At 42.4% G+C, this 23,805-nt stretch overlaps 1 protein-coding gene across 1 annotated transcript in view; it reads left to right on the top strand.

Annotated features, from left to right (window-relative positions):
- LRIG2 (leucine rich repeats and immunoglobulin like domains 2) overlaps window positions 1-18,293 on the top strand; it is a 47,394-nt gene extending 29,101 nt beyond the window's left edge. The window contains exons 9-19 of the mRNA XM_083745405.1: window positions 786-866; window positions 2,278-2,349; window positions 2,476-2,544; window positions 5,617-5,780; window positions 7,701-8,021; window positions 9,309-9,590; window positions 11,161-11,613; window positions 12,279-12,428; window positions 13,216-13,500; window positions 13,977-17,530; window positions 17,799-18,293. Coding sequence (XP_083601531.1) covers window positions 786-866; window positions 2,278-2,349; window positions 2,476-2,544; window positions 5,617-5,780; window positions 7,701-8,021; window positions 9,309-9,590; window positions 11,161-11,613; window positions 12,279-12,428; window positions 13,216-13,500; window positions 13,977-14,206 — 2,107 coding nt within the window. The 3' untranslated portion in view covers window positions 14,207-17,530; window positions 17,799-18,293. The remainder of the gene's footprint in view (window positions 1-785; window positions 867-2,277; window positions 2,350-2,475; window positions 2,545-5,616; window positions 5,781-7,700; window positions 8,022-9,308; window positions 9,591-11,160; window positions 11,614-12,278; window positions 12,429-13,215; window positions 13,501-13,976; window positions 17,531-17,798) is intronic.
- Window positions 18,294-23,805: the final 5,512 nt, after the last annotated feature.

Genomic DNA, 23,805 nt, shown 5'->3' with positions numbered 1-23,805 from the left:
TATTAGACCTTAATGAAGCATCTTCCCCTGCCCAAGAGGACCTTGCTGAATTGGTTTTAAACAAGAGCCTTCTCTTCTGTGCTGGGGGTAGAAGTGCAGTGTAAGGGTCAGACAGAAATCCCATTAGCCTGTAACAGGATTTGTGAGCAGAACCACCCACACTTCTCTCTGAAACTCTACTCTTTTATGCCTAGCCGTTCTTCACCTGACCTGTATATAATCTCTTAATATGCTAACGTTATTATAAGCTTCTCACTCCAGAAGATTAAGCAATGTACAGGCAGCATTAATTCAATTCATAAGTCTCTTATGAAGGCTCCCCCAGTTCATGGTCAATGGCATATTGTGTTTACTAGATTAACAGATGTTACTCTGCTGAGGAAACAGTGCTGCAGGGCATGTGAGTCCCAAGCATGCCGGTAACTTTAGTTGACCGAGCAGTTGTCTTTCACTTTGTATTGGTTCCATAGGGACATTTTCATATATTAAAAGTGCCCAAAATTGCTTTCATGCAAAGATGTCTGATCATAATGGGTTAGGGTAGGGTATGTACTATGCACTAATATTACTGTCTCTGCAAAGAGTGCTGCCGTTTTGAAGCCAGCAGATTTCTCATTATGAGGATTTATAGTCCCAGTCTAGTAAAACAGGCGGCCAATCTCTTTGCATAGATGAGATCTTACGTTTCAAAAATCACAAGCCAGCAAAGGGAACGGAGGGGAGCTGGTGTTGGAGTTGTGGCTAAAGTTCTCATGTGTTGTTCTTTGGTGCATTTGTTTCTTTAGAGACTTGCGAAATAATGAGATCTCCTGGGCCATAGAAGACTCGAATGAAGCATTTGTTGGACTTGACAGGCTCAGTAAATTGTAAGTCTTACTCGTTATAGAATTGACATACCTTCCAGAATGGAAGTGAAGTATTTAGTAAAAACTTCAAAAACTTATGCAACAGTAGCCCCACTCAGGCATGTGATTGTGCTGGAAAGCCTCCCCCCCCCCCCCCCCGGTTACCCTATCCATCTTTACAACCACCATGAATTAAGGCATTCTTTTGAACTGGGGAGCCTCTTCTATTATTAGAAGCTCCCTGCTACACAATTTAGAGCTTTGATTACACTCATACAAATGATCACCTGAAGAGTTTTACTCTGAATTGAAAAATCTATTTAGTAACACTTATGATCAAGGGACGCGGGTGGCGCTGTGGGTTAAAAAGAGCCTAGGACTTGCGGATCAGAAGGTCGGCAGTTCGAATCTCCGCCATGGGGTGAGCTCCCATTGCTTGGTCCCTGCTCCTGCCAACCTAGCAGTTCGAAAGCACGTCAGAGTGCAAGTAGATAAATAGGTACTGCTTCAGCGGGAAGGTAAAACGGTGTTCTGGTTCGGCAGAAGCGGCTTAGTCATGCTGGCCACATGGCCCGGAAGCTGTATGCCGGCTCCCTCAGCCAATAAAGTGAGATGAGTGCCGCAACCCCAGAGTCAGCCACGACTAGACCTAATGGTCAGGGGCCCCTTTACCTTTACTTTATGATCACTAGTACATCAAGGAAAAAATTAACTTGGACATTCCAAATTTGAGCTAGGACTTTTCAGGTAATTTGTCTCTTACCGTATATTCTTACAGACATGGTTCAAAGTCATGCCCATTTTCATCCCATATGGAAGGGAAGTCAGGAAAGGGGTAATTTTTAACCTTTTGATTTCAGGGCCCAAGGGCTTTTGTAGCCTTGTAGATAGCACAGTTCTGCTTGTGTTCTTCCTCTCCCTTCCACTGATCACACTAAAGGTTTCTTACCCTCACAATTTATGAAGGAAAAGCCCCTGCACCACCATGTGGTGGGACACAAATTACTTTTCACCTCTTGTATGTTTATTAGAAAACAAATAGCTATGGGGAAACTTCTAGCCACTGTCAGGGACCCCTAACCTGTAATCTTTATATCTTTTCCCAATTTTGCCCATGCAATTTGCGACGTGCCTACCACTTGACTGCCTGTCTCTGCAAGTTGCCTTTCCCTCCTGCTGGTTATTTTCTGACCCTTAATTCTGTGCTTTGGAAATGTGTATACTCTCCTCTTCCTCCTCTTTTACAATCTTAAGGCCAGAGAAGTAGGAGGGGCGCTTGAAGCCATTATAGTAGCAACACATTCTGCATCAGAGTTGGCAGGGGTGGTGGTCCTAAACACTTATTTACCAGGCTCCCCGATTCTGATGTCGTAACAAATGTTGCTTAATTTACTTAAGATTACTTAAGATTTTCCTTTGGGCTATATTTTAGGATTCTGCAAGGAAACCAGATTAAGTCAATCACAAAGAGAGCATTTTCTAGCCTTCAGGCTCTTGAATATCTGTAAGTATATGTTGTAACCCTTTCTCTGTCAACCAAGTTTTCTCTTCAAATTTGCATGCACCCCAGTTTTCAGAGGTGCAGAACACAATTCACTCATGCAGGCATGATTCTTACTTAATTTTGCAGAGATTTGAACAACAATGCAATAATGTCTATTCAAGAAAGTGCTTTTTCCCAGCCTCTTCTTAAAGAACTGTAAGTATCTAGTCCTACATATTTTACTTCAATAGAAATGTTACAACTGGTATAAATATTTTACTTGCAAGGCACTTGTGATCAATAAAAGTATATTGGAACTCAGTTTCATTTCTTCATGGTCTTTAGTAATACATTCTCAAATGCTCCATTGGTTCTCCTCCCTTGTTCCTGCTGTTGCACCATAGATAAAACAAGCCAAAGTCTTACTTGTCCTGTCTGATCCTACGCTTATTAGCGTAGTTTCCTTGGCTTGTTCTTGGCTTACTCCTCATGGTCTGAGAGAAGCAAACCACTTATTTCAGGGTTTGGATGACATGACAAGACAGACTCTTGTTTCATCTGCAGCATGGCAGGCGTTGGGAATGAATGCCCTTGAGCAGGGTGCACCAGCATACTGCTTGTTCACATTGAACCATAGTTTGTTTTAGACTATGGCTTAATATAACCTGCAAACTGGGCTAACAATATAAATGGCTTTAGAAATTTCCTGACAGTTTCAGTTAATGACATAGTAATGGTCTGAAGTACACCACAATCTGTATACGAGTTCATTTTTGCTGTAGAGTATATGCAATACTCTAAAAACAGCCTTAAGTCATACAGAAACATTTAAGCTGATAATAGAAGTTCAAGATGGGGGGAGGGGCTGGTAAAGGCAGTCCTGAAAATATTTGTGGTGTTTCATCTGAGAGGCCAGTGGTTAGATGACTCTTTTAAGAATGAATATGGAATACCAACTGTTTTCTTACAAAAGAAATATACAGTAAGCCTGATGTCTGAAGCAAAATGTTAATATGGTTTGACATCAGAAAACAGAACAGTCCCCCCTCTCAAGGTGCTAGAGTCACACAACTTAGTTCCACACAAGGTAATTTTCAGGCAGCAACCATCTATTGAAGCTCTGCATGAAACGCAGATACGCAAACAGATTCACGACATGCCCAGCAAGTCATATTTTTTGGTGGCGTGGAGCATGTGGTGGTTGGCTAGTCAGGTATCTGGTACACCATTCACAGGACTGAGCTCCAAAAATTGGCATGAAATGAGTACCTGAAAGTAATACTGATGAGAAAATGGACAGTGAGGCTTAGGAGAGAAAAATAAGAAAACATCTAGCCTTGCAAGGTAATGAGACAGCTTTGTGTACTTTGAAAGAGCCAAGGTCACAGTGCTTTCTCTGTAATTGGAAAAAGATGGAGAATGCTGTTCCACATTATTTTCTTGTGGAAATTAGTATTTTTCTCTGCCTTGCGAGTAGCTGTTGTCCTCTAAGCATCAGGCTTGTTTTTTCAGAACCTTGCTCTTTCCTTTACAAGCAATATCAAATAAGCACTGTCTAAAATGAAGAATATGAAGACTGTTTGTTAAAACTGCTTCTCAGCTAATTCTTACCAGATGGACTGTAAAATGCAGTCTTGCTGAAGGTTCTTCCCTGCACAGGGTATAAAGGTCAAAATTGGCTCTGCACTTGAGCAATTTAGGACCATTTCCTGTATGTGTTCAGGAAAAGAATTCTCAAATGGACTGATACATTACTCTGGGTTTTCACCAGTTACTTTCATACCTGCTGTCAAGAATAGGAGGCATTTTCAGAATTACAGTGTTTGTGAAAGGCATTATTATGAAATCAGTTATATAACCAATAAGATACATGTGTATAATGCAATGCTAAAAATTGATTTAGTCCCAGAGGTACCGTATTTTTCGTCCTATAGGGCGCACCGGCCCATAGGACGCACCTCAGGGTTTTTTTTGCGGGGGGAATGAATAAAAAAATTATTCCCCCCCCCCAGCCGCGGCTGTCGCCCCAAGCCTTGCACACACCTGCCCGAAGCACAGGGCACCCTCCAAAGGGCTCCGCGTGCTTCAGGCTGCAGGCTGCCGCCCCAAGCCTCGCGCGCCCGGCGGGACCTCCCTCCGGGCGCGCAAGGCTTGCAGACACTCGCCCGAAGCACAGGGAGCCCTCCGGAGGGCTCCCCATGCTTCAGGCAACAGGCTGCCGCCCCAAGTCACGCGCGCTCGGTGGGACCTTCCGTCGGGCGCACAAGACTTGCGGACACTCGCCGGGGCTGCAGGCTGCTGCCCGCAAGCCTTGTGAGCCCGCGGGAACTCCCGCCGGGCTTGCAAGGCTTGCGGATAGCTTCCTGAAGCCTGGAGAGCGAGAGGGGTCAGTGCGCACTGATGCCTCTCGCTCTCCAGGCTTCAGCGAAAGCCTGCATTCGCCCCATAGGATGCACACACATTTCCCCTTCATTTTTGGAGGGGGAAAAGTGCGTCCTATGGGGCGAAAAATACGGTACTCTGCTCAGCATCATCTAAACAGTCAAATTACAGTGTCATGTTTTATTTCTCATAGACTGCTCATTGTTTTGATGGAAATCTTAGGTTTATCCTTGAGGCATGATTGTGGGTGTGGATATAGTTTTTAAGGGTATGGATTGGGATTTATATTCTTTTGCCACATATTTACACTACAGTATATTTTATATTAAAGGGCTGCGATCCCCTGAACTGTCTAAAACAGAGATAGGAAACCTGTGGTCCCCTGGAAGCCAGTGACCTTCAACTCCCACAATTTATGGCCATGTGGGGCCATTGGAGTTAGGAGTTCAACATCACCTATAGGGCCAGATGTTCCCTATTGCTGTCTAAAACATAAAGAGCATCTCTTAATGTCTTTTTTTACCCTCTTGACTTGGTGCATAATGTGTGGGGGGCGGTGTTTCTTCTTACTTGTCCTTTACGTGATTGTACTGCTACTGTCCTGTGAAGGATGCTTTAAAAAAGTGTTTTGTAGGAAGGTGACCTTTTTGTGGAACAGCCTCTCATTTAGAATAACACATTATATGTGAAGATGGAGAAATGTGAATTTGTTTACAGCAACGAGAGACGCTGAAGCTACTCAAAATACAGTTAGGACTCATTACCAGGCAGTTCACGTATATAGTGTTACAAATACTTTAACAGATGTATGGGGGGGGGGGGAGATCTGCTTGGTGACTGCAGATGAAGTGTCATTTGCTTACTTACAAAAACTTAGACATTTTCCTTTTGCCTTTACATTTTCAGGGTATTGAACACTAGCAGCTTACTGTGTGACTGCCAGTTGAAATGGCTGCCCCAGTGGCTTAACCACAACCATTTGCAGGATGCTGTCGGTGTCATTTGTGCCCACCCCGAATGGCTGTCTGGCCAGAGCATCCTCAGTGTGAACCCTGAAGACTTCATCTGTGGTTTGTGCTCTTAATGGCTTCATTTATTTACAGCATTTGTATCATAGCTTCCCAGGGCACATTGCCCTTATGACATCTGCCTTGGAAAATAATCATGTGTGAGAGTTGGGGAGAGGGGAAATGGCTTCGCTGACTTGTTCAGTGGATATATTACAATCCTATGCATGTCTAGTCAGACATAAGCCCCATTGAGTTTTGTGTGGCTTACTTTCTGTAAGTGTGTTTTGGATTGCAACCTGAATTGGATTTTCATGGATTGTGGTGTTACAAGACAACATTTATGTTTCCTGTTTATGTATATTGTGCACTCTTGTATCCAGATTCCAAAGATTAACAGGAACACTGGTTCACTTAAAGATACTTCTAGATCATCATCTGTAGGAGTTTTCCCACAGTGGAACCATTATAGGAAGTCACTGGAAATCAGGGGTGGAGAACTTGTGGGCCTCTAGAAGTTGTTGGACTTTGATCTCTCATCAGCCCCAGCCAGCATGACAGAGTGTGGGGATTATGGGAGTCATAGTCTAGCAATAACTGAAGGGCCTATGGGAAATCTGTTGTGGAGGGAGAGAGTTAGGGGCAGAGAGTGTGAAAGAAGCCTTTGTTTTGAAGCGAGTGAAATTATGTCATGCTGAAACGTAAAAGCTCTTCCTCTCCCAGGATCTAAGCCAGGGGGTGCCAACCTTCATTTGACCCATGGGCACATCTCAGAACATAAGAAACTATTGAGGGGACAACCCACCCCACACTATAGCCCCAACCCCAGCAATTAGACTTGCAAAAAAATAATTCTTTGTTTGATTGTTTGTTTTGTTTCAAGCCTAAAGACATTGCCACAGTTAGGCTGGCAAGAATCTAATTTTCAAATCTAAATGCAGAGTGGGCTACATTTTCTGGGGTTAACTCTTCCTTTCCCCAGCTGTGGCAGTCCTGAAATTTTCCGTCCTCTGTTCTAGAGACTGTAGCCAAAAGAAAATTTCTTTCAAGGCTAATTGACAGGTGGAGGTGGACGGGTGTCACAGTGGTGTCCACACCCAAATTCAGCCCAAGCTGTAATTAGCCACAATAAATGACATTTTTTTCAGTTGCAGCAGGGAGAGGAGGGTCCCCTCAGGGCTACCAGGAAAGACCTTGACATATGCATGTTGACTACCCCTTAATCCAAAAATCTATTAAGAAGAGGCTGCAGTATTGCTGTTTAGTACTACTGTTGAATTTTTGCACCTAACTGCAAAGACTTTAAACTGGGCTTTTTAAAAAAGCAATTGTAGATATTAACATTGTAGTCTGGATCTTCTTGAAGTCCTTTAGGTAGGCAGAATCTGAGCGCTTGAGTATCAGGGCTTTTATCTCTCTTCCTTCCAGCAACAATTGGCTGCACACAATACGTATGCATTGCCAAAATACTCAGGAAAATGATGACTGTGTGTTAACAACTAAATTGTAATTAGGGAAGGAAATTAATATTGCCCAGTGCAGTATGGCTTAATTCCTGAAAGTAGGTAGCATTCAGATTGTTAGTTAGCAAACATTGTGACAAGGAAGTGGTAATATCACTTGTGGTGAATGCATAAAGTGGTTCTTTCCCCCTCCAATTGAGGTATACAACTGGGTTTTAAGAGACCTTGCAACTGTCGTTCTGCAGATTTATTCATGTTCATATTCCTTAATGGTGAGTTCTGAGGACTCATGACAAAATCCCTTCATCTTGCAGGGTACCTCTTTCTTATACTCGTAACACTGACATCCTGCTTCAAACCCACATAGCCAGTTCTAGTGTGAATACATAGATAATAGAAATCTCTTAGTTTGAGGAATTAAGGGCAAGTGTCACCTCTAGCACAAGCTCAACTGTTCCAGTCTGCACCAGTATTTGTTAGTTTAATTACATGCTGAAGAAACGTGATCTGTGTTTCACAGATAACTTCCCCAAGCCACAGATCAGAGTGCATCCTGAGACTGCCATTGCACTAAGAGGCACCAACGTCACCCTGACTTGCAAGGCGGTGAGCAGCAGTGATTCGCCTATGTCCACCACCTGGAGAAAGGACAGTGAAATACTGTATGATGCAGACATTGAGAATTTTGTCAGGTACCAGCAGCAAGATGGCGAAGTACTGGAGTACACTACTCTCCTTCACCTTTTCAATGTGAACTTCACTGACGAAGGAAAATACCAGTGTATCATCTCCAATCACTTTGGATCTAATTATTCCAACAAGGCCAAGTTGACTGTCAATGGTATGCAGTAGTTTTTGTTTTTCCTTTCTACACACACACTCAAAAATCACTAAAACGGTTTGGAAACTTTGGATAGTTCACTCAGAGGCCTAAAGGAAAGGCACCCCCAGAGGTCTTCTGTTTTGTTAATCCACTAGAGCAGGAGTCAGCAAACTTTTTCAGCAGGGGGCCAGTCCACCATCCCTCAGACCTTGTGGGGGGACAGACTATATTTTGAAAAAAATAATAATGAACGAATTCCTATGCCCCACGAATAACCCAGAGATGCATTATAAATAAAAGCACACGTTCTACTCATGTAAATACAGCAGGCAGGCCCCACAAATAACCCAGAGATGCATTTTAAACAAAAGGACACATTCTACTCATGTAAAAACATGCTGATTCCCAGACCATCCGTGGGCCAGATTTAGAAGGCGATTGGGCCTGATCCGGCCCCCAGGCCTTAGTTTGCCTACCCATACAGTAGGGAAGCTGAAGACATTGGAATAGTTTTGGATGTAAAAAGCTTGGATTGCACAAGTCCCCAGAGACTCCTTCTAACCAGACATAGAGAGCTGCCCAAACAGCAGCATTTCCCCCAAGCATTTTCTAGTTTGGAAATGAGCAGTGTTTGTACCAGCTGTAATCTCTTTGTGCACAGATTCATCAATCCAAGACTGCCTCTTTAGAACTAGTCCATGTCTAAGAAGCAGCCTCAGCTGCTTATTATGCTAGGCAAATAAAGATTCTCTCTTGCCTTGCTAAAGGTGCAGCCAGTTTCAAATTATTCCCTTGTGTATTACCCTTTAGTAAATGAAAGCAGCCTAATGGGGTTGTCTTTGCCAGGGCAGGTTTTTACTTACCTTTGGCTGAATTAAAATAACTCACATCCGCTGTAATCAGTATTAATGGGTGTAAGAGGGACAGAAAGAGAGCTCTCGAGGGGTGGCATATTCGAAAAAGACAAAAAATTATTTGTCCTGTGAAAAATTGTTAAAACTTCTGCAAGCAACCTCATTCAAGAAAAGAGCTCAAACATGATGAGGACTCACAAGCTTGCTGTGTGCCAGTTTATTTATTTCTTTTAAAGAAAGGTTAGGTGTAACATCCTCCTTTCTCGTGAGATCTGAATTGCTGTTTAGGGTGGTTTTTAAGAGCAGTATGCTAGAATTCTTACAGCTCTAAATTAAAGAGCTTGAAAAACTTAACAAGGGTTATGCCATTCTTAACAAAGTGAAAGTTAGGGATGCTGTGACTAGTATTAGGAAACCTTACTTAGTTATTTTAATGTGTGTCTTCATTCAGAGCTGCCTTCTTTTGTGAAAACTCCAATGGATCTAACAATCCGGACCAGAGCTGTAGCTAAATTGGAATGTGCTGCAGAAGGCCATCCACCACCTCAGATTTCCTGGCAGAAAGATGGAGGCACAGACTTCCCTGCAGCTCGTGAAAGGCGCATGCATGTGATGCCAGAAGACGATGTCTTTTTCATAGCAAATGTGAAAATAGAAGATATGGGCATCTACAGCTGCATGGCACAAAATGTGGCTGGGAGTCTGTCGGCAAATGCCACATTGACAGTGTTAGGTAAGCAAATTATTGAAGCCTGCATGGGTTATTTGATTACTGTATATTTTCATACTTGTAATTGGTGGCATTTGTGGGCTGCCTGAATGTTCTGGCTGCAGGAGGAGTAAAGTTCACGCACTTCATCCTCATCTCCGTTCACCATGTGGAGAAGGTAACACCCAATCTTGAAAGCCCATTCTTATCTGAACATGGCATTACTTTAGTAGCCAAGGTACTCAAATTACTAAAGGATAGTTTCAATATTTGGGATTATAGTAGGCCAGATGTTCAGATAAGTACAGGATCTCATAGTTTAGATTTTTCCTTTTCTGATGAAAAGATAATTGAATCGGAGAATTGTAGAGCTGGAAGGGACCGTGAGGGTTATCTAGTCCAACCCCTTGCGATGCAGATACAGTGGTACCTCGAGTTGCATATTCTTCAGGTTACAGACTCCGCTAACCCAGAAATAGTACCTTGGGTTAAGAACTTTGCTTTAGGATGAGAACAGAAATCGTGCTCCAGTGGCACGGCGGCAGCAGGAGGCCCCATTAGCTAAAGTGGTGCTTCAGGTTAAGAACAGTTTCAGGTTACGAACAGACCTCCAGAACGAATTAAGTACTTAACCCAAGGTACCACTGTATCTTTTTGCCCAATATAAGACTCAAACCCATGATCCTGAGATTAAGAGTCTCATGCTCTACCGACTGAGCTATCCCACAGGCAAATGAAGGAAGCATACAAGGAGGAGGAGGAAGCCTACAAGTCTGAGAACTGCTCTAAGTATCACCTTATTTGGGGGGGTAGGAACAAACTTGGGAGATAAGTTAATTGAATCAGCTTCGCCTACTGGTTTGGATTTGCTAAAGTTCTGTGGTACTTTTCAAAAGTAGTTTTGAGCTCATTCCAGTGGATGCAATTGCAGCATTCCTTTTTTGTTTGATTTACAATCTGGGAAGAAGCTGGTCTGGTATTTCCCATAAAAAAAATTTCCTAACACAAATAATTCAAGAGCATCTGTTTTTAGTATGGTTGCCTGCTGCTGACCCACTTAATTTTGGATAATTTGAAAGAGATCTGGTTTAATATGCTGTCACTGCTATACTCTCCTGTGCTAAGTTTTTAGAGACAGACTCTGTATAGGGCATGCATGTGCAGTAAGAATTTAATTAAACAAATGATACGTCCCCCTAAAACTACTTCGTCTTTAGAAAACCAAGAACTCTTTTAAAGGTGGCTGTTCTCATACTCCCATGAGCTTTGGCTCATGAACTGGACAAAGTCTGTAATTAAGCAGAACACCCCTAGACACTTTCAGCAGAGGTAGTTAACCAGTGGCTGACTGGAGTTGTAATTCCACAACAATTTGAAGGCCACAGGTTAGCCACACCAGGCTTCTTTCTCTGTCAGAGAGAGTATAGCCTAAAACACACACATTCCCCTTTTGTTTTGTCCATGAGCAACATTGCTGTCAGATCAGTCTTCAAAATCACAATCTGTATATATGTAGCAGTGTATCTTTGGTTTCATGAAGTTGTCATTGTAATTCTGTAGCATTAAATTTAATCTGCTCCTTTTTTGTGTTCAGAAACACCTTCGTTTGTCAGGCCCCTGGAAGACAGGACTGTGGCCCAAGGTGAAACAGCAGTGTTGCAGTGCATTGCTAGTGGCAGTCCTGCCCCTCGCCTTAACTGGACCAAAGATGATGGGCCTCTCACAGTAACAGAACGACATTTTTTTGCTGCCGCCAATCAACTCCTCATCATTGTAGATGCTGGATTAGAGGATGCTGGAAAATACACTTGCATAATGTCCAATACACTTGGCACAGTGCGTGGCCATATTTACCTGAATGTCATATCCTCACCAAACTGCGACTCTTCCCAAACTTCTCAAAGTGGCATGGAAGAGGATGGTTGGACGACAGTTGGCATTGTGATAATTGTTGTAGTCTGCTGCGTTGTGGGCACCTCCTTGATATGGGTTATTGTTATCTACCATATGAGAAGGAAGAGTGAAGACTACAGCATCACTAGCACAGGTGAGGAGCACTCGGCATAAGTATGTGTGCTTTGATAAGGGATTGGAGTCATTCAGCTCAGCATGACCAGAAGAAAATCCTGTGTTATGGTTAGGAGTTTTGGTATGTGGTCCCTTTGCCAGGGTGGTTCTTCATTTGGAAAACAGCCTGACATCTGATGGAGAGGGTATATAATGGATATTATATGCACATAGGTATGGACAGTCTCTGATACCATGTAACAGTCAAATGAGCAAAGGGACGAAGTAGGGGTTGGATAGGAGAATATTTCAAACCAGTAAATGAGCATAGACAGGATTTAGTCTGGCTGTTTGTGATGATCTTGTAGCTTTTCAACAAAGCCACAGAATTTGAGAGAGAAATTGCCATTATAAATGGCAAATGTTCAGAATATTGGTTCATTATGCTTTGACAAAGGGGTGTTGTATCGCAGTGGGGAAATTTCATTTTTACAGTTGTGAAAGATTGCCATAAATCAGCATTAGAAAGGAATAAAAGGAAAATATTCCTAGGAACTGCATTCTATCCCCACAAGGTGATCTTTATTTACTTGTATACTGTGAGGTCTATGTGAGCACCATCATTTTTACAGACATCTGCTGGATGATTTTGTTGCCATAGCAAAAATGCAGTATCATATTGCTATTGTTTTTTTTCTCTTTCAGAGGAGGTAAATTTACCTACTGACATTCCCAGTTACTTATCCTCCCAAGGGACTCTGTCAGAACCACAGGAAGGCTATAGTAATTCTGAAGCAGGAAGCAACCAGCAACTTATGCCTCCCTCCAACGGATATGTGCACAAAGGCACAGATGGTAAGCCCTGATTCTCTTGATCAAAGGTGGACAGAAAATAGATCATGGTCCACTGGCCAGTTTCTAGTGGCTCACCAAGTGCCTGCTAGTTGCTGACGTTATTGCAAAGAATGCTGGACTCTGTGGTGCTTGATGTGATTGAGCAAAACACTTTTTGCATTCTTAAGCAAGAGTGCATGCTCAAAGCATAACTTATGTGTTAAGTGATCCCAGCATGAGACTTCACTTGCTACACTGCTGAAAGTCCCCTCTTCCTTCCTTTCTCCTTCTGTTGGCTTATCACAGTTAGCCTCAAGGGAGCAGATATCTTTTCAAATACCCAGGTACTTGTACCAAATACATGCTCACAGCTTCTATCCTGTGTAGGCAAATTGTCAAATACTGGAATCAACACACACCCACGCTCTCTGGTGTTTTTTTTTTGTGTTCCTGTGCTTCTTTTAAAAAAACAAAAAAAACCCCTTAAGTGCTACTATGTTAACTGTGATGGGGGAAAGAGTCCTTTCCCTTTCGGCAAATGTGTATAAGTGCCTCACTCTTTGACTTTTATTTTGAAGCTTTCTTCTTGGGGCTGTGACACTTGCTGATAGGACTCTTCTATGCTTTCAAAGTTGTTTCCTAATATGCACATAATTTACTATATGCACAGCTGCTAATTCCAGCCAGTTGGCCCAAAGGACTGCCATTTCTGAAGCTAGACTTTATGCTTCTGCCACCTTGTAAGGGTCTATAGTGATGACCCATGCCAGAATATTCTGCTAACTACCCACTATTCTGCTTCAACTAGGTGGCACAGGGCCGTTGGTAATCTGCTCAGATTGCTATGACAATGCCAACATCTACTCCAGAACCAGAGAATATTGTCCTTACACGTACATCACCGAAGATGACCCACTTGATCAAACACTTTCCAGCCTAATGGTGCAGATGTCTAAAGAGCCCTATCCAGTCTGCCCCCAGCATGAAGCCATCACTCTGGATAGTCTTTCAGGTGACAGAGACATGTCTGTTTTCCTTAACAATCAAGACAGACTACATGAGAGGAAGCCATGCTCTCAACCATGCAGTAGTGGTAAGTGGTGTATTTTGATGCTATTGTATCTTGATTTTAAAATTATTCCATTTTCAGCTGAATAAGAGCAAGGCAGTCTGTCACAGAACAGATAGTTAAAGTACTAAGTGGCTGCATTACAAAATAAAATCAAACATTCTGCTTTCAATATGATATGATATGGTATGTGATATGATACAAGTATTCCTTAATGCGTATATTCTTAACACTTGCTTCAGCTCACTTAGAAATCTGTTCTGGTTTTTGCAGGTTCAAAAGAATATTCTTGTGGTTGTGTTTTTGTAGGGAGCCTCTTGTTTCTTAGGCTTGTGTTTGTTGGTTCTAGCAATAATTTTGCAATATTAGGAAGAGCAAAACCAGTTTGACTTAATAATGTGACTCTCACTGCCAGAATTTCAAAGACAATGGAGAACCGTTGTGCTGGGAGCTTTCTTCATAAATTCAGTCTTTCTTTTTTTTTCATTTTCCTTCCACAGATCCTTTTCAGCTGCCTTTATGGGGCATCAATAAAGATATGGGATCATTGCATCCTCACTTCTCAACTCAACCAAAGACCCATGAGGTGCCTCGAGTTCTGCAAAGTGAATGCATCACAGAGACTGAACGTGAGCAAGCTATTTCCCCCAAACCTTGCCACAGGTTACATGAACATAACTTTGACTTTAACAGGACTCGGAACATACAGGAACATCATGAAGCTACATAAAATGCATCAAAAGTAAGAAGCCTTAGCAGCAGGCTTGGAGTTAACAGTATCTTTACTACCTCAGGTTTGGCCTCCTGGTCAAAGATGTTCCATGCTTGCAACAGAGGCTTACAGAACAACCTTAGGCATCTCTACCCAGAAGTAAGTCTCTTTCAAGTTAAATGGGCCCTACTCCCAGGTGTATGTGTGTAGCATTGCAGCATCAGTGGACAAAATCAGTGACTACAAGCTACAAGTAAAGAGGGAGAAAGAAATGACAGAGTCCTTTCCTTCTGTTCTGCATAAGATGTGCACAAGGCTCAACAGTCTAATGAACTGAATGGTGGGCAGAAAAGAATAAAGGATACACAGCAATGGACATGATAAATGAGAGGTTTTTGTTTGCCTGGGGGCAATCCCCTGAAAGCTTCACAGATGTTGTTTCCTGCTGAAGAAATAAACTTGTAAGAGCCCATTTTCAAGATCCCTCAGTAATCGTAAGCATGAAGCACTTCATTGACTTATATTCTCCTCCTGATGACTAGCAGGGACTCATATCATTGTGCCCAATCACAAACTTACTCTACCCTTTCTGTGAATAAATACTTCAGTTGTAAATACATTTGCATAATATAAATATTTTGTATACACTACTAAACACATTCAGGCTGAAATGTTAAAAAACACTATGCCAAAAACTACATATTGTCCTGTCATTTGGACATTTGCTGACCAGATACTATAAATGGCTTGTTTCCTAGGATTGAAGGCTTGAGGGCCAGTTTATACAATCATGTTTTGCACACGATGGTTATAATTACCATATGATACTTGGTTCGTAGAAGTTTTCATTTATGTGATGGCTCTTCACACATTTTTTTGTCTTAGGTGTGGGTAGTAGCTGTCTTGCATGGGGCTTTCATGTGAACTGATCCATACCAGGGCAAGCCCAAGTCATTGTGCTACCTGAGGTGGAAGGAAAACATGGTGCCCCTGCCCCTTTTCTGTACAGAAGCCAAATGGATTGATGGTTGAGCACTGGCAGTGGGCAGCATCCCTGTCACATCTGAGGGCAACAGACTAGCTAAGAAGTGCAGGGTAAGCCATGGGGGCACTCAAATGTGTGTATTCCAACACTGCACTGCTGCTACCCTTTCCCCAGCTTCTGCCTGAGGCAGCCATCTCATTCTACCTAATGGTGGGACTGGCCTTGCAGAGGAGCAGAAACAAGGTTAGATATATGTAATTTGGGCACCAAACTTAGCTCAAATGTTTTCCTGTGTCAGTTACTGTTGAAAGTCTCAGGTAAATGAGCTGTTAAGTTGGGTCATTTTCTAAAATTCACGACTGCTGTGAAAGATTAACACCATGGCAGCACTGTGTCCTAGAGATTAGCCGTCAAAGGTTAGGTAGAACTTTTATATCTCAAAAAATGCTTTCCGGTGAGATCTGAGAGAAATCAAGTGTTGGACATATATGGGTCTTCAGATTTAATGAGGCGAACACCTGTAGCTAGCCATAGAGGAAATATTGGTTATTCCAGCTGTCACAGCACAAATGGAAATGAATTTCTCACCCTTCAAACATGCTGTTGTACTCCAAATTGTCTCCTATAGCACATGATCAAAAGTAAGGGGATTTGGGGAGAAATTGCAAGCAAAGAAATGTTAACTCAGGGTAAAGAAGGTCAAACTATTAGTTCTTGCTAATCTTAACATGCTGTGACATTTTGGGGTTCTAGAGTGCAGCTTGAAGACATCCTGCAAGCTGTAAACATGGAATTAGATATAATTATATTATCTATGGCCTGGCATGTTCTTAAGTCAGAACAAAACACATGAAAAACTATATGTGCAGATTAGCCACAACTCCTGTTCTGTGCAGCAATCTTTCCATACAGCCCAGTAAAAGGTGTTACCTGGACTGTTTGGGTGTCATTTTATATTAAGATGATGTGGGTAAGAAAGTCCTGCCAGGACAATCGAGATCCTAGTTAAGTTAACTTATTTGCATACAGCTCATTATGAATCAGACTGGGCCAGGTTGATTGCAGGCTTCCTTTTAGTAGTTAGAATTCTGGGATTCTCTTATGGCTGTGTATCCTCTTACATGAAGCCAGAGTTCTAGCTGAGAACAACTGTACTTTCTTCTTCCTTTGTACTTAAGAATCCCCAGAGGGCTTGTCCCAGTTACAGCAAGAGCCCAGCCAGGCACCTAAGCTATACAAGTGCAAACTCATTTCATGGCAGTTCCTTGCCTTTATTTTATTGGCAGTAGTGGATAGTGCCAACTCTCATGCTGCTTATTCCTGCTTTATATTACGCCCAAAGGTCTTACAGGGTTCTAAAGCAGGGGCCTTCAAAAGTGTCTTAAACATCTAAAGCCAAGTCAGCTTGTGGTCCACAAGAAGCCTAAATCCGCTCTTTCTCGGAGCAGAGAGATGTAGCCATCTATCTTTGTCTCTGCCAGGTGTTTGCTTCACAGTACTGAATGTATATGATCAGCATTAGAGTATCACTGCTAACTGCCGCCTCCTTCACTGCTTGATGCCTTATTGTCTGTGATAGCCCATATCTGATCTATAGAAGCAAAAGTGAAAATACTGGATATGCAATATTTGGGTGGGGAGAGGGAGGAGGAGAGCCATTCCATCATTCACAGAACAAAGGCACTTTAGTCTCAGATGTCAGGGGATTTGGTCTTAGGCCAAGAGTTGTGCAAGAGAAGTGTCTTTTATTTAGACAGCCCCTTGTGAAGTACTACGTGCTTTTAAGGGTAAGAGTAATGCAGTAGCTAAAGCTGATCTGGTCTGCTTCACATCTTTTGAAGAAAGGGCAACTGGCATGAATTGCTCTTTTGTAATCCAAGTCAAAAGTGTGTCATGATGTCACACTGTGGTTAAAATCATTCATTAATGGAAGGCTGTACTGCAGTGGTATCTCATGTTGCTGATTCTGCATGTACAGCAGCACATGCCTCCAGTTAAAGCATTCCTCTCCTGCCTGATATAAAGCTGTTCCAGTAAATGAGCACTTGCAGCTCTCATCCCACCCCGAAAAAGTTAGGACAGCTTGACTTTCCCATAGAAAATCTGGTATGCCTTATTCAGGTTTTAGGAAAGAGGCTGGCAAAGTGTACAGTGACAAGGTCTCATCCTGTATCAACATGCATTACTGGAGTGAGATATGCCAGGATTCAAATGAACCATGGCATAAATGGTGCTGAGTGTTCACGCTAGAAACTTAAAAGCATAAATACAGAGAGAAATTTACCAGCCCAAGCCTTTTCGTCAGTCACTCAACTTCAGTGCTTTACCATTGTGGCAAGATTGTTGTGTAAAGTACCGTATTTTTTGCTCTATAAGACGCACCAGACCACAAGACGCACCTAGTTTTTGGAAGAGGAAAACAAGAAAAAAAAATTCTGACTCTCAGAAGCCAGAACAGCAAGAGGGATCGCTGCACAGTGAAAGCAGCAATCCCTCTTGCTGTTCTGGCTTCTGGGATAGCTGTGCAGCCTGCATTCACTCCATAAGATGCACACACATTTCCCCTTACTTTTTAGGAGGGAAAAAGTGAGTCTTATAGAGCAAAAAATATGGTAATTCACGCAGGTTTAGAGGAGTGATGGGATTTAGCAGCAGAGCTGGATCTTTGAGCTGAGCTGAGAATATTCTTGCACGTAGAGGAAAGAATTAAGAATTGTGAAGTGCCTCATTCTTTGTGTGGTATAAATTGTGGGGGGCGGGGGGACTCCTTGGGTGAATTTTTTCTCTCATTCTAAAATAAGAGGCACTGTAAGGGATATTGTTTGGGACTGAAGCAAGGGCACTTAATTTTGAAACATGCTTCACCCATCTCTTCTCTGTGTTTAAATTGATGGGAGGAAAGTTCTTTCCACTGACTAATACTTCAATTTTTGCCAATGCCAAAGTAATTGTAGCTGGACATTTCTAAGGCAGCACAAACCAATGCCTCCTTGCTTGCAGCTGTCATTTCCTTGTATCTATTTATATTTTTCTCACTTATCAGAATGTATATTTTGTATAGCATGTGTAATATGTTTGTCTATTGTAATATAACTTCATCCAATAAAGAGAGACAGTGAACTCCTTGGTTTTTCATGGTAAATATAGAGGAAGAGGAAAGTCTTAGAAAGGACTAAGTGCGTAGTCCATTTCTTGTGTCCAGTATGAATATATTTTACACTTCTACTGAAGGAAGGAGTTCCTGTTGAATGTTATTTCTGTTCCTTGGAATACTGGTAACTTGTAAGTGGCTGTCCTGAGCATGCTGAATAACTAGAGTGAGTCTGAACCTGATTTTTATCCACTCCTGAGCCTTGATTTCCAATGACATGATAATAAGCTACCACCATGAAAAAAGAGACTTTAGGTAGATGCTACAGCCTTGAAATTACGTTGGGAAGACATGGGTGTTTCACTTATCTGTTAAAGCCACTGGCATATGTTGAAAAGAATTGTCTGCAAATGATATGAACATATTGCAAGGCTATGAGTACTAGGCTGTCAGTGCTGCTATAAATAAGTTGCTACCCCATAATTACTTTCAGGGCTTCTCATAAGCATAATAAAGAAAGGAGGCAGGCATGAAACTTCAATATGCACCCAACATCTGAGTATCAGTGAAAGTGTATACCAAAGTTTCTATTTGCTGTAATGTTGGCATGTGGACCCCAACAAATGAGAGTCCTAACACCCAGATACTTGGATGCTATGAAGCTGTGCAGCTCCTCACCTTCAGCTTGGATCAAGAAAGCAACTCACACTATAGATTTAATTGGTCAAGGTAGCCTTGTATGCAGAATTAGCCATTCAATTTGAAATATATGTGGAGGGAGAAGCAGTTCAGCATGTAACTAAAATTGGCCTTTAGTGTGGGTTGAGTTGTGCTTCGCTAACAGACTTTGCTCTGTGTTCACTTTGACATCTGGTATCAAAGATCTCATTTAAAGAAATACATTTTCCACGTTTACATGGGTTACATGTTTTAACTTATATCAGAATGCTGGTCTGGAAGCGGGATTGTGTGAATTCACTAATTTCCCCACCATATTAATCTTAAAAATGTATTAAATTAAGTCACTGTTATCTGAGGAAAGCAAAATACTGAATCTGAATATTCTCTGTGAGAGGTCTGAAGTGGTTGAAAAAGGATTTCAGAAGAGTGTATTACATACAGCCTTCCCCAATTTGGTGTTTTTCAGATACTTTGGACTATGGCTGTCATCAACCTGGGCCAACCAGCTGTGCTGGCTGGGGCTGATGGGAGTTGAAGTGCAAAACATTGCATAGTCTTTAACAGCCTTCCTTCCTTCCATCATTCTCAGTATCAGAGCTGCACATGGGGGAACCAATCTCATAAAAGAGAATTCAATAAAACCTAAATTTTAAAAAGACTGCCAGCTGGCATTTGGATGTTTCAAAACTGGCCATCCCATATCTGAGAATTGGCACTTAACTGCTTGCATGTGCCGTGCAAGCCATTCACAATTTTGTAATTAAGTACTGTGTTATCTATCACGGCTTTGTTCCAGTATTCTGCTTTCCAGCTGAACAGCAAATTATTTTCTGTTGAATTCAAGCTATACACCTTTTGCGTCACTTAGTTCCTGAATGTGTGTATGCCAAGGGAAAGATAATGTTTTGTGCCTCTTTAGCTGACACCAAATGCATTTATCTGCACAGGGAGTTAAAAGTCCCTAGGCTAACAAATGTAGGGCACACAGCTATGGCTTTCATGGCTTAACCATTACTCAATCCCCTGAGTAAAAGATACTTTTGAGCAGAGCTTTCTGAGGCAACTGTGAATGAAATATGTGACAGACCTGTCCACCTGCTCCTTTGGCTGAGCTTCAAGTACCAATTTAGGGAATTCTAGTTCCAACAACCACTTCAGAGATCCCTTCAATCTAGACGGAAGATTACTTCCAGATTGTAACCCCCATTGTACTGGCCCAGGGCCATTTTGGTAACTTTCAAGAGGGTTAATCTATTAGACTTAGCATACTACCAGTCTCGGTGGTGTTGGTTGATAAAAGAAAGAACCATAGATACATTCAATTATATGTGTCAAAACTTGTGTTTTGTTAATTGTTCAGAGATCATCCACCATACCTCATTCTAGATTATGCGATTGCCACCTCTCATACAGACACTCAAGTTTTAATATCAGCAGAGAGGCGACCTTGGCAGTCCTAGCACCTTTAGAAGGGGGGTGGGGGAGCCAAGATGTGGTCCCCCCCCCCACAGAAGTGTATCTGGCACCTGCACTGTGTAGTTTTTGTCATAATTTGAGGATGCACATCTTTACCATGGCCTTTGCTATGTTTTAAGAATCCACCTTACTAATTTGATTGTAAATTGTTTTAGCTAATGTTAATACTGCGCTTTTGCACAGGGACCTTACGGCGAAGGGCAGAGAAGAAATAAAACAATCCACATTCAAACATGCGATGAGTTCTGGCAAGACTGTTTTTAAAAAGCAAATATCAAAATGCTAACTTCTGCAGATATTACATGTGCTTTTAATAAGATAATGTCCTGAGCTTTTGTAAACCAAATGTATAAATGTACAAATGCCAAAGTCAAGGGACACAAATGCTTTTAAAATTGCATTTTAAGGTGACATATCAAAGCGGTTTAGTGGCTAAGGGTGTGTGGTTTTGTGACTCAGAGAATTCTTGGTTCAGATTTCATCTCAACCATATTGTTGAGGGGACATTGCATATGCTGCTGTTCTCTCACTCTCAGGTTCCCTTCTGCAATACGGAGGGTGACTTTCCTTTCAGAATTAAGGCTGAATACAATGCACTTTTAAACACTTTATGAAATGCCAACTACAGTGGTACCTTGGTTCCCAAACACAATCCATTCTGGAACTCCGTTCAACTTCCAAAACGTTTGCAAACCAAGGCATGGCTTCTGGTTGGCTGATTGGACCTTGAAACAATGCCGATAGCCGAAAGGGACATTCGGCTTCCAAAAAACAGTTGCAAACCGGAACACCTCCGGGTTTGTGACATTCGGGAGCCGATTTGATTGGGAGCCAAGATGTTCGGGAACCAAGGCACCACTATATTAGTATTAAATACAGTTTCCAGTACATATCTACCATTTTCTACTAGCTTGCAGGAATGCACTGGTTTAGAATTCATTATGGTAGTCTTTTTTTTCTGATGACGATGTTTGTGCTTCCATTGTGGGCATAGCCAGGATGGATGCAGGGAGGGCAGCTGCCCCCCCATCAAGTATATAAATAAAATACATAACTAACTGACCCAATTACATTGTGGATAACTCAGTTCTGCCCCCCTAACATAAAGCCTTCCCCCCCAAAAAACAAATCCTGGCTTCCCATTCTCCTTTGCCGTGTTGCTTGCTTGATGCTCCAAGCCTTTGACTTGCTCCACCCTTTTCTGCCCTTTCTTGGTAGTAAAATCCTATCTTTGCTACCTGCTAAACCAGCAGGCTACACCTGTATGAGCCCTGGAAAAACGTGCACTGGGCACCCCAGCTGCAGGGAGTGATGGTTAACTCATGTTTGATATTCAAGTCACGCACTTGGCCTGATGCCACTTCTAGTAGGAGGGAAAACTTTTGCCCTACTTTTCTCTTAGCTATTCCTGCTGCTGCAGAGCTAAATACCGTCACCCACAGGACAGTTTCTCAGCTGCAGCAAATTTCAGACTGCCTTGGCCAGAACTGTTCCTTTCCAGAAGGGCACAGGCTCCAGCTTTGCTGCCAGCTGTCGAAACAGCCTCTGTTCACTAAGAGTTGGCTGCAGCCCTGCTTACTCAGAGCTTTTGCCAGAAGGGGGGGGGGGGTAGTGTTTGCCTTTTTCACAGGCATCCTTGCAATCTGAGTGTGTCTTGTCCAGGCAAGGAGCTTAGTTCCAAACTGCTATTTGTTTGTGAATCAGAACCATACTTGCCAGTATAGCTGAATCCCACTGAACAAAGATCCATGCTGGGGTTTTAAATCAGTATTTTGAAACTGAAAATCAACGGGCCGTATCCAGTGCTGCAGCTCTGCTGACATAATGGACTGCCATGCATGCGACAGAGCTTCCTTTTCCTTTCCTGCCCCATATGCACCCTCAATATTGGCTCCAGAAGGTTGGGGGGCCCTCTGGAGCAGATTTAGGGGGTGCATGTGGGGAGGAGAGGAAAACAAGTCCTGTTGTATGACTGAAACCCCACTGGTGCAACATCAGATGCAAACCAAAATGTCTTAATTATAAACTAATGATTACAGAATCTTGCAACAAGACCACCTGGGGTTGTTGTTAGAAATACCTGCTTTCCTATGAAAGCAGAATAAAATTAAAATCCATCCGTTCTACCTGCAAATATGTCCTGGCAAAAGCAACTTTTGGCAGTACCAGCATGAAATCTGCCATTCTGACTTCATTAGTATCCTTTATTAATACAGTATCCTGTAAACCTGAGACCTGCAGGTATAGGGCAGTATACAAATTTAATTAATAAATAATAATAAATAATTAGCATGGGGCGATTACAAAAATACAGGCATTCATGCTACATGGGAACTAGGGAGCGGGGGTCCAAAATCATGTGTGAATAGGAATTATGTAATCAGCTCCTTCCGCTTTTAAGTAGAGCAGACAGCTTGTAATCACAAATAAAATATACAGCTAAACTAGTTTTGGTGAGGGGGAAGAACCCAAACTTATTGAAGATAAAACCATGAATATTTAATAGCCTCAGTTCACCAAGCATATTTAAAAATTAACTCTGCAGGCTGGTGCAGCCAAGATTAAAGATCTGGGCCTTTGGAGAGGGGGGAGAGAGTGCAATGGAAAACAATCGCTTCCTCCCTGGGGTTTCCTTAATAACATTCCTTATTCTAGTAGTTTTGTGTTTATCTGATTCTTGTCTTAATCCTTTGGTGGCTTAAAGATAATTGGATGCTGCATTAGAGCCATTTTTCTCGTCCTTAATTTCTGGCTTCTGGAGTTTAATGTTGTCTCCCTAAACAGTGTGTGGCCTCTGTGCAAACCTCACTGAACGGCGAGGCTCAAGTATTAATGAGCCATGAGCCTCTACAGGTGGAGAGGGGTTTGTCTTCCAGCAACAGGCTCCTTTTTCTCCTCTTGGGGGAGTTGATTGTAAAAACCAAATTGTAAAGGTCTTGGAGAATACCCCTTCCTGCTGAAGGTTATGTGTGCAGTGTAGCCCCTAGATGGCACACTAGCACCGTGGATATCACTGTCAAAGGGCTGGAAGTATTCTGATGGGTGTACTTATGTAACAGCTTGCATCCATCTTTGGCAAGTGCAGCGTGGTGGTAAAACAACAGGAGAACAAAAACACATTTAACACCCAGTAGGCCACTTCCAGAGGATAGGGATGATTGCCAGTGGTGACGAAACCTTGGTTTAGGTCACCATTACTCACTTTGAGTCTGCAACAGTCTGCAACTCACTTGAGTGTCTGTGCAGTAAGCGTAAAAGGTACCCCTGCCCGTACGGGCCAGTCTTGACAGACTCTAGGGTTGTGCGCCCATCTCACTCTATAGGCCGGGGGGCCAGCGCTGTCCGCAGACACTTCCGGGTCATGTGGCCAGCGTGACAAGCTGC

Source organism: Podarcis gaigeae (assembly GCF_964106915.1).
Source record: "Podarcis gaigeae genome assembly, chromosome: 6".
In the NCBI taxonomy this organism is placed as follows: Eukaryota; Metazoa; Chordata; class Lepidosauria; order Squamata; family Lacertidae; genus Podarcis; species Podarcis gaigeae.
This window is presented reverse-complemented; position numbering and strand designations above follow the sequence as displayed.